Here is a 15,608-nt window from a genome sequence, read left to right as displayed (position 1 = left end):
CCTACTTTCCAACCAAACCCTTGATTAACAGATATTCTTAAACAATAATCAAGTTTAGAGATAAACCAACATAAACAGGCTGATGTCATACTGTTGTTACCGTGGTTTCGTCCTCAAGTTGTCTCCTCAGTTCGGACATTTCTTTCCCCAGTTCATCATTTTGCTCCTGCAGAGCTTTGGTCTGTGCAGCAAAGTCCAGAGTCTATCAGAAGAAGACGGACATTTTAGAGTTGCTTATTTCTTATTGATCTATTATGAATAAAACACAAACTGAATATTTGGTCTTGAAAAGGTCCCTTGAAAATCTCTTTGAGATCACAATTTACTTCACTGGTTTAAAGATCAGACGGGATGTTGAGGAAGAACATTTCAAATTCACTTTAGCACAAATAAGTTTGTTTGTCAGCCGACTGGGCTTAACTTTGGGAGGCTGAACCCCAAACACACGTCTCACCCATTGCTAAATCATAAAGGTAAAACTGCAGTGTCACAACCCTAAGTTTATGATTCCAATATAAACGTTAAAATATTGCAGATGAGACTTTTACTGACTTATTTAACTGTTATTGGTGTATGCAATCTTATAACAATGTCTCACGTTGTCGCCTTGTGCGCTTGCTGTGGCCCGAGACTTCAATGTCTGTATCTTCTCAAAGACAAGGTTGACCTTTCTCTTTGTTGATTCATCATTATCGCTGCTTCTGCGCACGCACACACACACACACACACACACACACACACACACACACACACACACACACACACACACACACACACACACACACACACACACACACACACACACACACACACACACACACACACACACACACACACACACACACACACACACACACACACACACACACACACACACACACACACACACACACACACACACACACACACAGGTTATTAAAAGGTTAAAAAACGACTTTTCTCAGTGTTTGGGGGAACAGGAATGAATTCCAGTCTTTTCTGGGAAAAGAGTAAGTTGTTCCCAGTTTAGACAGGGTCAGGAAGGCTCATGCTGCTTTGATGTGTCACCTCAAAGCACTAACTGCTTCATTACACCCGTCCAATTAACTATTAGGCACATGAGCGGAAGAATCAAACATTTGGGCAGTATAACAGAATTGCTTCAAAGTCGCATTACATCATTTGGTAAATTAGTAGGAAAAATGTTGCAGCAACCATGCCGATGTTAAGAAATAACACCATTTCCGATGCTTTTAAATGCATTAAGATAATATAATATAAATGATATGATACAATAAACATTAATGGTCAATTAGTAGTTTTGTTCATATTATTAATTATTGAAACCAAGCACATTTTTAGGAAGCATGGATTCACAGCATTTGGTCATGAAACCAGCCACACCCACATATTTTCTACCCATTCTCTCCGATGGTAACAGTTAATTTAAAAGATAACAAAGGCATCCATTTACAGTATTGTTCTGGTCAGTTAAACCCTTCCTAAACCTAAACAACAACTTCTCCGCAGCTAAGAAAAGCAGATTTGTATTAAACACTAAGCATTTCTGAGTTTATCGCCAGAAGTTGGAGGCGCAAATATGGGAGGATTTTCTCAGCCCCCTTTTAATCCTTTGGTTAAAGTGAAAACATCAGAATCCACGAAACTGCTGGAGTTACACCACTTTTCACATGACAGCAGTGATATATTATTTTAAGATAAATTACATGGCTGACACAGACAGCCATCCCCCCAAACCTCTCTTCTCCTCATACAGATGATTTTCATTAAACCTTTATAACCTTGTGAATGTTTGTCTTTTAAGGCCTTGGGAATGTAGCTCAGTTTCAGGCCCAGCACTTCCATCTGTGTTTCCTTTTCTTTGTCCTGTGACTCCTGACCTGTGGCCTGACACACCCAAGCAGTTTCCTGCTCTCTTTCCATATTATCACAATTCTGCAGCACGCACAAGAACTGTAGAAACTTTCAAACTGTTTCTAGCTGTAAAGTCATGCACAAGTAATACAACTGATTTAGTGTTTCACTTCCAACGTTCTTCAAAAACAATTCAACAGTCAATTGCTAACATAAGTTAAAAGACTGTAAAGAATGCATATTTAACTCATTATAAAACCAGAACCGATTTAACCTTTTCACCCAACATGCCTTTCCTTGACAGGCAGTAAGTTTCTGATTACAGAAGCAAACAGAATGTTTTCACATCGCAGCAAAGAGAAAGCAGAGAGAGAAAGTGGGATTCTGCAAGAAAACAAACTCCAGACAGCTGGATCTCTCACAGAGATGGGAGGGTAAGAAGAACACATTCCTTAACTTTTATCACAAACAGTCCAACTCTGATAAAAACCCAGAGAACATTTCTCGATTCATGATGCATTGGCTTGGGGGGCAATATTTTGGATTTGGGCACAATATGCTCAGGCAAGGATTACGACGAGAACACTTTTACAACATTCGGTCATTTCTTTTATCAGTATGAATAAATAAAGCTGAAAAGCACACTGATGAGAACAGAAAAGCCAATATAACTCACCCATCCTTAAGGTAATTGAACAAAATTTGTTTTGCTGTCTCTTCGTGTGTTTGTTGTGAAAGCTCCTGTTGACCTTTCAGAAGATCAGGTGTCGCCTGGAAATGACAGGAAATGAAAGGGGACATCTGAATGGAATTAGAGAAATCCTAACAAAGAAAAAATGGTTCCTCTCCCACACAGATCCTCGATTTTGATAAGACTGAACAGACTCTGCTGGACTATATACTTATATTTGAAGTAAAATAAGACATCAGCTAAAACAAAGACATTTCAGATTCTAAATGTATGATTCAATCAGAACGCTCCAGCGTAGATCTCTTTATTACCTGAGCATCACCCTCCGCACTGGACTTTTTGTCTGCAGAGGAAGAAGGCTTGGATAGCGACATTGACATCGCTGTTGTCGAAACCTTTCCACCTGAGGAGGCACCGTCCTCGCTCTCTTGACTCTTAAACGGTACTGAAGAGGTACGACTCTGTGGCTTTTTGTAACCCTGTATGGAACCCACTTCTTTAGAGATGGTGTTCTGGGGGGAGCCGGGCGCGCTGGTGACACGAGATGAAGCCCTTGAATCGCCCTTACCATCTAAAGACATGAGCCAGGAGTCCTGACTGCCGGCTTTGTTCTGCAGCCGTAGCTGTGAGGGTCGCAGGACATGCTCCATCGATGTGCCTCGCTGGCGGCTCAACCCTTCCACATAGCTAGAGCTGTCTCGAAGGCCAAAGGCGCTATCCACGCTGCGTGAGCGCTTTCTGTCCTCTGGATTGATCCTGTTCCTACGCCCGGCCCTGCCCCTGCGCTGGTGGCTGCCGTCTTTGCCATCAAACTTCTCAATGAGCTCATCGACACCAGGGATGGAGCCTGTGTCAATGTCTCTGCCTGAACCTGGACTGAAAGGGATGTAGCGGCGGTTCTCGTGGCGGTTGATGCTGTCTGCATACAGTGCATCCATCTGATCATCTGCCAGAGCCTTAGAGGTGGATGACGAGGACGAGTGACGGGAACGGGACGACGACTGAAGAACTGGACCACTGGAGTCGGTCCTGCGTAGAGGAAGGACATCAGGCTCACGGCGGTTGCGCTCCAGGCTGGAGTTGCCGCTGCTCATAGAAGTAGGGGACATGCATGATGACGTCTTGCTTCGCTCGCTTGTGGGACTTGACACCGTAGTGGGCTGAGGCAGGGCTGAAGCCACTGTTTGCTGCTGGGATTTAGAGCCTGGCTTGGATTGAGGGGGATTCAAGTTGGCAAGACGAGGTTTGGACTGCGGCTGGGCCATTTGTGTGTGCGGCCTGGTCTGAGGTTGAGCGAGCTGAGACAGCGGCAAAGACTCGGCCCGTGACTTCGGCTTCGGAAGGGCCGTCTCACTCAGACTATGGGACGGAAGCTGCCTCTTCTCTTGCTGCACAGGTGCTTTACTCCGGTCCAGGCTCGATGCCTTGGCATTGGATGATGTGGGTACAGCAGATTTTGAGGAAGAACGCTGGTGTTGGTTCCCAGTCTCAGCCAGAGGCAGAGGCCTAGAGGGTAGGCTGTGGAAACCGCCAAGGTTTAGGGAGTTGTTCTCTGGATCATATGGCTGCAGTATCTCAGGGTGCTTCTGAAAGTTCAGAAGGGATGATGATTTGTTTCCTTGCGAATCCACGAAGCCATTTTGAGGACCGGTGTGAGGCATCATCTTCTGAGACCTGTACTCCATGAAGGGGCTGTTGGATCCAGCCTCCTTTCCTCCCCTGAAGTCATATTCCTGGTAGTTCTCAATAAAAGAGCCTTCTGCGTCGATGAACCCGTTACTATTAGGGTCGATAAAGGATTGAGGACCCTTGTCCTGGTTGTTGAGAACAACGTAGGGATGTCCATCTATACCCTGGACGCGGATGCTGAGACCGTATGTACCAGCTCCATTACTGTGGGGCCTGGAGGGGCGGGACGGCTGAGTGTGGCCCCGCTGTGGTCCACTGTGAGGAATGCCAGTCACTCTGTAAGACTCCATCAGGAATGCAAAAGGAAAATAAATCCCTCTCCCTGGATCAGGCGGCCCACCTCTGAAAGCAAAGATTCAGACAGGTTTATTAGTCAGAGAGGAGACACTACATAATTCAGTAATATCAACAAATGCTTCCCAGGTCGACGCTCAGACACGAATGAAACATTAAAGCCTCACTGCATTCAATTATGTCGCCACTTTCATTTGTTTTTCTTGTGTTGCACAAGTCTTAATGTTATCTGTTTTCTCTCCACAGAGATCTTTTCTATCAAACCGCTCGGCTAATGTGCTCTGAACAACTGAAGAATGAGACAGTATGCTCCCGGTGCTGCCTCAACCATCTCACAGCCCATAAAATCTCTGAAAATATGAGTCAACATCAGCCACATTCTTTGCAAAACCATGCCAGGTACTGTTGAGAAGAACAGGTGTGTGACTAACAGGTATGGCACGACAAAATGACTGTTTGCCACGCATGACAAAGAATATAGGTTTAACAGGTTAAGAGAAAGGTGACGGGAAGATAACACTTCAACATGAGTCGGTCAGACCTGAAAGAAATGTGAGAGCTCTGTCATCTCTGCACAACTGTGGTGGGTGTTGGGTTTAGAGCAGGTTAGATGTTAGAGGTGTGTGTGTGTGTGTGTGTGTGTGTGTGTGTGTGTGTGTGTGTGTGTGTGTGTGTGTGTGTGTGTGTGTGTGTGTGTGTGTGTGTGTGTGTGTGTGTGTATACAGCGTAACTGATCCTTGTAAATTACATTGTAATTTGCAGCCCACGCTCGTGGGATATGCCTTGAAAAGAGAGCAACAAAATGTTATTCTGCTCACTTTTGTCACATTTATAACAATTGCAAGGTTACCTCGGGTTGACAGATTTGCAGCCCCATCGTGAGAATACAACTGGCAATAAATATCAAACTGTGTACAAATATTAAAGTAAGCTGCTGAGTGTTCTTCAGGACACATTTATGCCTAGGAAGCCGGTAAAGACAAAGCCATCAGAAGCCAACATGTGTTTCACTGGACAATGGGCTTTTCACAGGTTCCTGTTTGCCTTTGCTGATAGAGTCCCATTCTACCAGATGTTACAATACAAAGACGGACCAAGATGGGCCTGGAGGAAGAACACTGATAAGACAACAACAAAGCCACAAGCAGGATATATCACATTAGCATTAAAAAGGTAAAGACCTATGTGCAACTGATAGTCTACTTATACTGTTGAATTGTTCCAATACTGATACCAGTTTCAGTATCAGATACGGCCTAAAATGCCGGTATCGGTATTGGTGACTACACAAGTCTGCACCGATTCGATACCACATAATTGAAAACCCTGAAAGAAATCTACTTTAAAGCAGTTTATTTATGTTCTTTTTCAGTTACGACTGACCGTCAAACTAGATAATAAAATAAAGTTATGTCTTTTTCATTATTCATTCATTTGTTCATGCTTTACAAAGGGATTAACCAGAAGCCATACACAGCAATAGCAATCATATCACATCCACAATAACAAAATAAATAATAATTTAAAAAAATATCGGACTGGTACTCGGTATCGGCCAATACCCAAGTTCGGGTTTGGAATCTTTATCGGTAAGGAAGAATTGGCATCGGAACATCTCTACCTATTCAGAAATAATATAGCATCTTGTGGCTAGCATTTGAAGATAAGACGATACGTGCCGCGAAAATACAGGATTGTCAACTGACACAGACTTGCCAATGAGGTTGTCTAAGTAGTTGCATAAGGCCATTGCGAGGACAGTTCAAAACTCAAATTTTATTACAAGTTTTTATGTTTTTGCATGGATATGATAAATATTTGTCAGGTATTTATAATTTGCTTAATTGGCCAAAAAAGGCATTCCTGTGTCAACATTGATTTCCCCAAAAACTGTGTCTATAACTATATCAAAAATGTTCGATATTGGTCAGCCAAGGCTTCATTAAAAGTGTATTTCGATGATTTGATAGGTTAGCAGAGGCTGTCTTCGTTTCAGCTGAGTTGCCATAAAGCAAGAAGCCATTTATTTTATACATGTCGGCCACGCCTGGCACCGCATGAGAACAATTCCCCTCAGCTTAATTTTGACAAGTATACTTTGTGTGTTGACTTGTCAACTTGTCAACTTTGTGTGTTGACTTGTCTATCTTGATGCTTCAATCAAACCCGAACCAGTTCCACTCTTCAGTCCGCAGAGGAGGGAAGAAGAAGGGAGGCCAAGGTAAAGTATCCTGTTCAGGAGGAAGAGTGCTGCCGAGGACAGATTAAAGCTAAAAAGATGACACACAATAGATTCTTTCATCCTGAGTGTCACATGTATGCTCCGACAAGTGTGCAACTGTCTTCCTCCCATTGTTACTTGCAGAAAGACACACACACACATACACACACACACACAAACAAACACACACACACACACATACACACACAAACACAAACACACACACACACACACACACACACACACACACACAGTATTGGTGCCTTCACTGACCCCCTGTGCTGCAAAAGCAGAAGGGGTCACAGCACAGGCTTGGATGTCAGGGCCCTTGCTGGCTCTGATCTGTGCAGAGAGAGAGGGGAGATCTAACAAAGCTGATTTTTATCTCCTCCTGTGAACTGATTAGATTTCTGTGTCCAGACACGGTGCCTATACTCTGTTAGCTACAGACTCACATGACTGCATGGAGAAAACACACAAGAGCAGCTGGGGGGTCGACCTTGAATGAACGAATGTAAAAAAAAAAAAAAAAAAAAAAAAAGGTGAACTAAGTCACTCTAGACAGCGATGATTTAACACTGTGGGAAAATATTATAGTTACGTAACATGAATGGGAGTTCACTGAGCTGGAGCGTCAGGTATAACGTGAGCGTAACTAGTGTACAATTAAAAAATAACGTGTACATGGCAAACACAAAGTGGTATTTAGAGTGAGGTAAACAGGCAGCTGAGTGAAGTGGGCAAAGCGTTTGAGTTTGACGCAGTTCCTGGACATTTCACATCGCAACAGGTGGCATGAATCACACCAGCAGCAGAGATTTACTGTCAAACTTCTTTCTCCTTTCCCTTCAGTCACTTAAGTTAAGTTTAAAGCAAATGTTTTTGCTGTTAAATGTTGAGTTTGTTGTCTCTTGTTGACGCTCTCCCAGCAGACATGCACAATGAACACTGTTAGTTATTTAACTTTACTCACCAGCGTCGGGGCTTTCTCTCTCGTTCACTTCTCACGGATTATAAAACGTTTCTTTAAAAGAGAGTTTTTAAAAGAAAAAGATAAACGGGCTGAGCAAAGTGCCCACGCCACTGCTTCACTAACTTATTTAGTGCTGTGTTGTTTTCTAAGAGAGAGAGAGAGCAGGACAGTTTCAGAGGGACGTCCCGACCCTCCTCCGGGCCGCTCCGCCTCCTGAAACAAGCGGACAAACCCCCGCCCCCCAAAAAATGAATCAGCCGGCTGGTCCAGGAACAGATTTAAACCATCACGAATCCTCCCTTGGAGCATTACTGGCAGGACTTGTCCCAGATTGGACCGGCCAAGCTCGGCTCCGTTCAGCTCAGAAACTTATCCGAAGCAAGTGAAACTTTAGACCCCCATAGAAAGTAATGAAGGAATATTCGCTCGAGTCTGAAATAAGCTGGGCCAACATTAAAAAACACACATTATCACAAAATAAAAAAAGACTAAGCACATAGAGTATGAGTCACTATTTTGCTATGTGGGGGGAAAAGCACATGGGTGGACCCAGTAGATATATTTTTGGGAGAAATACCAACAAGTCAGACACTCCCTACTGAAAAATTCCAGCAATATTGGGAGGTTGAAATAACAGTTACACACTTTAGATTCATGCATCGATTTTAGTTTCATGTACAAACTACTTTCTGGTTTGTTTTATTATTTTATGTCCTGGAAGAATTCTACACCCGTGTGCTGCCTTCAGTTTAATTATCTGCTTAAATGCAATTTGCAGCTGCATGTCTTTAAAAACCGAGAGCGTCATCTAGTGGATAGTAAGCTGACCTGAATGCGGTTAGTTAATGAGAACCAGTGCTGGTGGTGGTACTGATGCAGGCATGTAACTGCACAGACGGGGCAGTAAACACACCACCATAGGTACACCCAGTGTGGGATGCAGGGGTGGTGGGAGTCAAGCATTACAGTGTACAAAGCAAGCAGGAGGATGAAATGTTGAAAAATGTTGTGGCTTGGCTGTACTGGAGAGTGAATGTTATTTTTCTTTATGATTTATAAATATCTGCTGTGTGCGTGCGCTTTAAGAGGAAGTGCAGGACTAAGCAAACAACAGTGAGCAGTGATAAATAATATCTGGTTTAAAGTAGCAGGATTAGGATTACAGTGAGCTTCAGGGATACTGTAGGTGCACTGGGAGATGAGGGCATATACTGTATACATATGAATATCTCCACAGTATCTCGTTTCATTTTTACAGCACCTGTACTGGATAAAATTGTTTCATGAAATTAGAAAAACAACAAATGGATTAATAATAATAACAACCGTCCAAATAAAAATACATCATAACAATGCAATTGTTCATGCTGTACACTGAGCGACCGGAAAGGCATTAACACCTGTATGGTGTCGTGAAATCCAACAGTCCTGTAACATTTGGTGACACATTTTATTATTGTTGACACTGTTAGAAATATGCTGATTTAACTATGTAGTAACCCTGGAGGCTGTATTGGATTGCATGATATTTTAAAGTGTTTAATATGTTTGCTCTTCCATGTAACCTTCCACCACCTTCCATATGAGGTGGACAAAATATTAGAAACCCCTGTGAAATTACTGAAGTTAAATTTTTGGGGAAAATGTCTTGAAAAAACGTTAAAATTACCCAAATACCTTCAATTTCACACATGATATTTCATACAATGACAGTTTCCCTACTTCCACGGTCTCCGTTCACATTGTCCAGTGAAAAGGACTCAGATTCTTTGCTTCAGTAAAACAGAAGTAATGCCACAAATATGGAAATACAAATATGCTGCTATAAGGACCTGTATCCAAAATCTCACCTAAGTGAAAGTACAAAATAGTAAGTGAAGTGTACTTATATGTAAAATAATGATTTGATTTTAATGTAATAAGTAAGCAACATCTAAATGTTGTAGATGGATGAGATGGAGTCAATTTGAACTACTTTACACACCTTTGAGTAGTTTAATCTGCATTATTCATTTGTATGTTCTGAATCATCAAAGAAACTGATTCAATTGAAGTTAGAAGCGCAACATTTCAAGTACCTGAAAATCGTACTTAAGTGCAGTAAATGTACTTAATTACTTTCCAGAACTGACAATGACACAAAAAACAAAATGTGTAATGCTCATTGAGTCTATGATTCTGACACACACTAAGATTTGGAAGAAATGATCAACTCAAGGTTCTTTTAATAGACTTTCTGCTGCGGAATAAACTAGATTAAACTGCTAAATGTAGCAGCCCACTGTTTATATTTGTGTCCGCAGAGAGACCGCAGCCTTTAATCTGAGCTCTGTGCCACTGTGCTGGGTTACAGCAGCACACAATGAGAGCTCTGTTCTCTGCTAAGGTGCTCCAGCTGGGACCTCTGGGCATGCTCAGTACACACAGCTAAGTCTTTTCCTGGTTATAACAAGGACTGTAGGCGTTTTCCAAATCTTACTAACTAACTAACTAACATGCATCAGAGGTGTCATAGAGACACACGTTTAGCTGATTTGATTTTATCTCTAGAGTTGATGTGAGCCACCACTGAAATTAATGTGGTGGAGAAATGACTCCCACTGGGTTAAAATGTTTAAGATTGCGCAGTGATACACATTAAAAGGTTGATTTTGAACAGAAATTAGGTTTTATCCCTGGTGGACTGGTTTACAGCCAACGACTTTGAGCTAAATGTTTACAAAATAACAGAAGTAGTTGTGGACCTCCACAAGTTATCCATCAATGGTCAGGGAATTCAACAGGTGGAGAATTGTGTGACAATTATCTCTTTTTTTTCTTCTTTTCAGCAAAGACTTTAAGTTTTTCAAATCATGAGATATCTAAGGTATGATATTATTTTTGTAAGTATGCATGTGTTCAACACCTTAGGATAAGGAATTAGCGAAATTTCGATATGATCATTTATCGTCTTTAAATGGAATCGTATCGTGATGAATTCATGTATGAATACATACACCTTTATGTCACTACTTTGAGTTTATATTTTGCACCAAAGTCCTTGATACAATGAGAAAATGCTCAGTTTTTTACATTCAATTTGTTAAATTCAAGTTACAGAAATAGGCTTTACCGTGTGATTATTTAATATAGACTATTTATATATTGAATTATCAGAGAACATGCTATATAATGTGATATATATCGTTATGAAATTACCTCTATCAGGATAGAAGATTTTGGCCATATCACCCAACCCTCAGAAATGCCCGGGCAAAGTCAAACATATTTTTAACTTCCTTCTTTCTTTTAAAACAAGAAGAATATCAGAACTGGGTTCAGTGACAGCACTTACCCAGAATAACCAATATGCTTCTAATATTCTTGTTCAACAGACACTAAAATTGTATCATGGACACATGAGCCAAGGCCCCTCCGCCCCTCATCACAGCTACACCTGAGCTAGTATTTAGTTCACACTGGCGATGAAAAGAGTCTGTGTGACTCCTTACCAAATATTCCTGCAACAAGAAATCCCAGCTGACAATCGCCTGCACATATTTGTATGTTCCTAAAGTAGAGCTGCTCCATTGTTCTTAATGAAATCGCTAATTCAACTGTATTCTAATGAAATGTTATTATCGCCCCAGCATGCTATGCAGCTGTAGTATGAAGTTAATTTTCGAATAATTGTGAATTCATTTTCAAGAAGTTCCCTGGAAAGAACTACTAATTATTCATCCAACAAAACAAAGCGGAGCGACAGCTTTAGTACAGCTTGCATCCTGAAAGTAGCAGAGAGGCAGATGATCGTACTGTTCGGAGCAGGAGGAGCAGTAGGCGCTTTGGTCGGGCTTCAAGAATGTGATCCAAGAACTCTGTGTCAGCTGGCCCAGCAGCTATGACAGGAAGCCAGCCTTCTGACATGGTGGTCCCACACACCCACCACCAGCCCAACACACCCACACTGTTCTGTTTCTCCCGGCAGAGGTCATTGAAAGATGACATGTCATGATTTACATCGCATCACAGAGCTCCTCCTGAGCAGAACAGCAGTCAGCAGTTTTCCTCTGAGTGTCACCTCTGACAGGAAACTGAACTGGGATCAAACCTCTCAGGACATGAGGATAATTCTGTGCAGATGTACGAGGGGGTCTGACATTTGCAGCACAACCACCCTCCAGGTTTTCAAGAGGCATTTTCAACAACATTAACTTCAGTCCAAGCACAAGCAGCAGATTGAGAACTGCAGTCGACTGAAAGAAGTTTATCAGTTAAATACACTCTAGGATTGTTCCGCATCAGTGTCATGTCTGCACTTTAGTTTTAGTCCATCTATTGTTTCTGTTTATTTCCATGCTTACTGCATTTACATGTCACAAAATAAATGGTTAAACATCTTAAAAATTGACACTCAGTAAAAGAAACTCTACCAAAGTTACAAGAGATGTAAATTGACATTGAATTAATAAATCCAAAGATAAAGTAGGTGTTCATATTTCCTCCTGTTGATAAATATTTATGCATTTTCTCTTTGCTGCAGTACTGCTTTTATACAGGACATGCCTCTGGCACTACCTCTTAATCCTGCATAAATCTCAATGTTAAAATAAAAGTAGGACCACAGCACATGTACAGTACGCTGCTATCACACTTAAATAGCCACAAAAATAGAAACATATATTCATAATACTTGTGATAGACTAAATGGTCCACTGATATTATGAGGTACATAATATAAAACCCTTATTTGGCCTATATCCACTGTATAGAAAGAGATTTTCAGAAAATAAAACTTTATGGAGAGGAAAAAATGCAAATATGGAGCAAGAAACGGAAACAAATGTGTTTGCTCAGTGATAGAAATAAATGCACATACAACTGAGTTTAAAAAAAGATGGCACATTTATTGCAACATAAATGTTATATACATTGTGTTCTTCTGTTGGAAAAAGACAGAAAATTCAAATTCTCGTTGCCACAGTTTTTTTTATATGTGCATCGACAATACCTTTTTATTTGACACAAGAACAAATCTTTTATCAATCAACAACGAGAGACTGACGAATACGATGGAGGTCGCACTTTTAGGAATCTGGAGCTCGTAGAAAGTCTTTTGAAGAACTAGACGACGAGCAACAACTCAGCTATGTTCTTGAGATGCCATTTGTAAATTTCTTGTAATAATGGACAGGCTATTGTAAATAACCGTACGTTTTACTATCTAATATAGTAAAATAAAGTAAGAAACTTTTTACTCAAAACTTTTGCTTTCAAAAATCTAGAAAGAGTAATATTTAGAATTCAAGAAATATTCTTACAGTATTATTGTATAAAAGACTAACTACAGTGAAAAATAAGCCAAATGTTGTTTTTTTTCCTTTTGATTTTCTTTTTTTCTCATATATTATACAAGGGAAAGCATCTGGGAATACAGCAAAGTCTAACTTGGCAAACAGAGGAGCAAAGAAATATATATATATATAAAAAAGACCAGGATATGGTGAACATTATAACCTCAATCAAAGCCTGCCAACATTAATACTGAAGTGAAGAACAAGGCCACATTCAGTCAGATAATACACAAAAATGGTTTAGTTTTGTCTTCACAAAAACAAAGTTTTGAAATCATCAATCTTTAATGTAAACTCTTGGTGTGGCATCCTTTATTCTAATTGAAGTCCCTTTTTTGTACAGAATAATCCTTCTGAATGTGGCAGCCTTGATTAAGGTGTAGACAATGACAGAAGACGATATACAAAGAACAAATCGGAATATAAAGCAAGTCTTAAGACCAAAGACAAATGTAAAGCATGCACACTGACAGGGGAAACAAAATAAAGCCATGAGAAAATCTTGAAACTGAAAAAGAAATCCTGTTAAGTGTTTTTGTTCATTATTGTGCTACGGTTCTATGATATTCAACAACATCGATGAAATATCTAGTCTGGCTTATTGTATATTGCATGAAAACATAATTGAAAAATAAGTTAGAAGTTCTCTCCGCTGAATGAAACTGGACACTACAAAGCTGAAAGCTCAAAGAAATGACTTGCTACAACACAAATAATCATAGCTAAAAAAATGTACTTAGAATAACTGTGTTTGAAATGTAATGTCTTGAGAAATTAAAAGAAAGAAAATTAATGGATGTGTTCATCAGGCCAGGAGAAAGTGTGGTCATCGTCGTTTTTTAATTACTTTTAAGCTACGTCTGAATCGAGCAATCTCTGATTAGCTGTTGCCGGGCAAATGACACAAAACCAACCCACTTCCGAGCTGAACTGTCAGGACGCTAAACAAAGACAACAATCTGCAAAAATATGTCACTGTTTACATTTAACACTATATGGCGAAGGAAGGGGCCCTTTCTTTTAGTTAAGACACTAAAAGTATGCAGGGAATAGGGAATGCTAAGGTTTGTAAAAAAAATTGCTCTCTGTGTTTTCACTGCTCACTACAAAGAAAAAACTACATCTGAGCTTTCAGTAAACCTAGAGTTTGCCATCCGTCTGTCACCTTTGTAGACAATATTGTTGATGCAAACTTAGCCGGGACGATTATTCTGCTGGTCAGAAGCACAGATCTAAACTACACAGACAGAAACAGTTTTGGTTGTGGCCGGTAACAGAATGAATAAAATATAAATATAAATAATATATCCTCTTTTTTTTCTTTTATTTAAATGGAGCGCACACGTCTTAATTTCTAACAGCTAATGATCATTTTTCAATTGGGTATAAATATTACTCTAAACTGGCCAATAAATTAATCTCAGTGCCCAAATATCTTCCCTTCATCTCGGACTTGCCAAAGATTTATCAGGGTGGAGTTCCATGTTTTAATGGTGACACTGGCAAACTATAGATCAACTGAAAAGCTGCTTACTTCTCTTTGAAATCACTCAACTTTTCCCTTTAGACATACACTTTATAGCTCAATAACATAATAAATAGAAAAAAAAAGAAACAGACAAACAAAAACAATTGCTGTTACAATGCATTCGTCAATTCAGTTTAGGCACAAGGCAATTTCCACGTACGGTTGGAGGAGATTGCAAAGTCTCTGATTGTTCAGAAGCAACAACACTTCTTGCGGACAGTGATATGCAATTTTTTTTCTTTGCGGGGAGAAATTTGCAGATGGAAACCAGCCCCAGGGAGCCGGACGCTTGGCTCTTCTTCAATCTTTTAGGATTGTATTGTGTTAGTCTCGTAGTTTTGCTTCGAGTAGTCTGTCTCCTCCGATTGAAGTCACAAACTTTGAGTCCTGTCTGTCACTGGGAAGCAAGGTCACCGAATCAAACTGAACAGAAATGTTGTGGATCACTTTGATCTGGAGAGAGGAGAGGGAAAATACGGTGATCAATAATCACACAAGGTACAAAACAACTTCTATCTACCTTGGGTTCAACGTCATAACAAATAGATTTTGCTTGAATGTTGCTCTGTTTTCGTTTTGTTACTTGTTTTGTTTTGCGCTATATAAATATAATGTATTATAATTGTTGTTATTAATATTAAAAATATGAAAGTGCTCTTTCACATATTTTTAAGAGAATCACCAAAGTCGTTATCATGCAACAATGCCAAACATTACGTAGTTCTAACTTTTCGAGAATTAAATATTTGTTGCTTTTATTGGTGTATATCGTTGTAAGCAGAATATGTTTGGGTTCTGGGATTGTTGTTTTTCCTTTTTTTTTTTCTCTTACTATTTTATAGCTATAATAAAAAAGCAGATAAAATCCTCAATGTAAAAAAAGATTTTAAAAAACAGTAATAATTGAAAAGTTATACTACAAATTCCATCGTTTAAACCTCTCCAAAGCTTGCAAAAAGATAAGTTTTGAGCTTCTTTCAGTCACTCTAGTGTCAACAAGGGCATTTTTGAATTTTTCAATGTGA

The 15,608-nt window shown here is 40.0% G+C and overlaps 2 protein-coding genes across 5 annotated transcripts in view; both read right to left on the bottom strand.

The window, feature by feature from the left end:
• The window catches only part of cgnl1 (cingulin-like 1), a 32,556-nt gene extending 24,697 nt beyond the window's left edge, over positions 1–7,859 (bottom strand). Inside the window, exons 1-5 of one of the 2 annotated variants that reach the window (XM_083911450.1) lie at positions 7,723–7,859; positions 2,857–4,576; positions 2,531–2,625; positions 599–701; positions 92–202 (exon numbers count right to left, since the gene is read on the bottom strand). In XM_083911450.1, coding sequence (XP_083767576.1) covers positions 92–202; positions 599–701; positions 2,531–2,625; positions 2,857–4,524 — 1,977 coding nt within the window. In that variant the 5' untranslated portion in view covers positions 4,525–4,576; positions 7,723–7,859. The remainder of the gene's footprint in view (positions 1–91; positions 203–598; positions 702–2,530; positions 2,626–2,856; positions 4,577–7,722) is intronic. The other variant, XM_083911451.1, reaches the window with a different exon arrangement.
• Positions 7,860–12,641: 4,782 nt separating this feature from the next.
• Positions 12,642–15,608, bottom strand: part of tcf12 (transcription factor 12) — a 61,665-nt gene continuing 58,698 nt past the window's right edge. For all 3 annotated transcript variants that reach the window (XM_083918802.1, XM_083918804.1, XM_083918803.1), the window contains one exon: positions 12,642–15,036. The gene's annotated coding sequence lies outside the window, so the exon portion shown is untranslated. The remainder of the gene's footprint in view (positions 15,037–15,608) is intronic.

Source organism: Echiichthys vipera, assembly GCF_963691815.1.
Source record: "Echiichthys vipera genome assembly, chromosome: 1".
In the NCBI taxonomy this organism is placed as follows: Eukaryota; Metazoa; Chordata; class Actinopteri; order Perciformes; family Trachinidae; genus Echiichthys; species Echiichthys vipera.
Note: the sequence above shows the minus strand (reverse complement) of the source record. Positions and strands in the feature narration are given on the sequence as shown.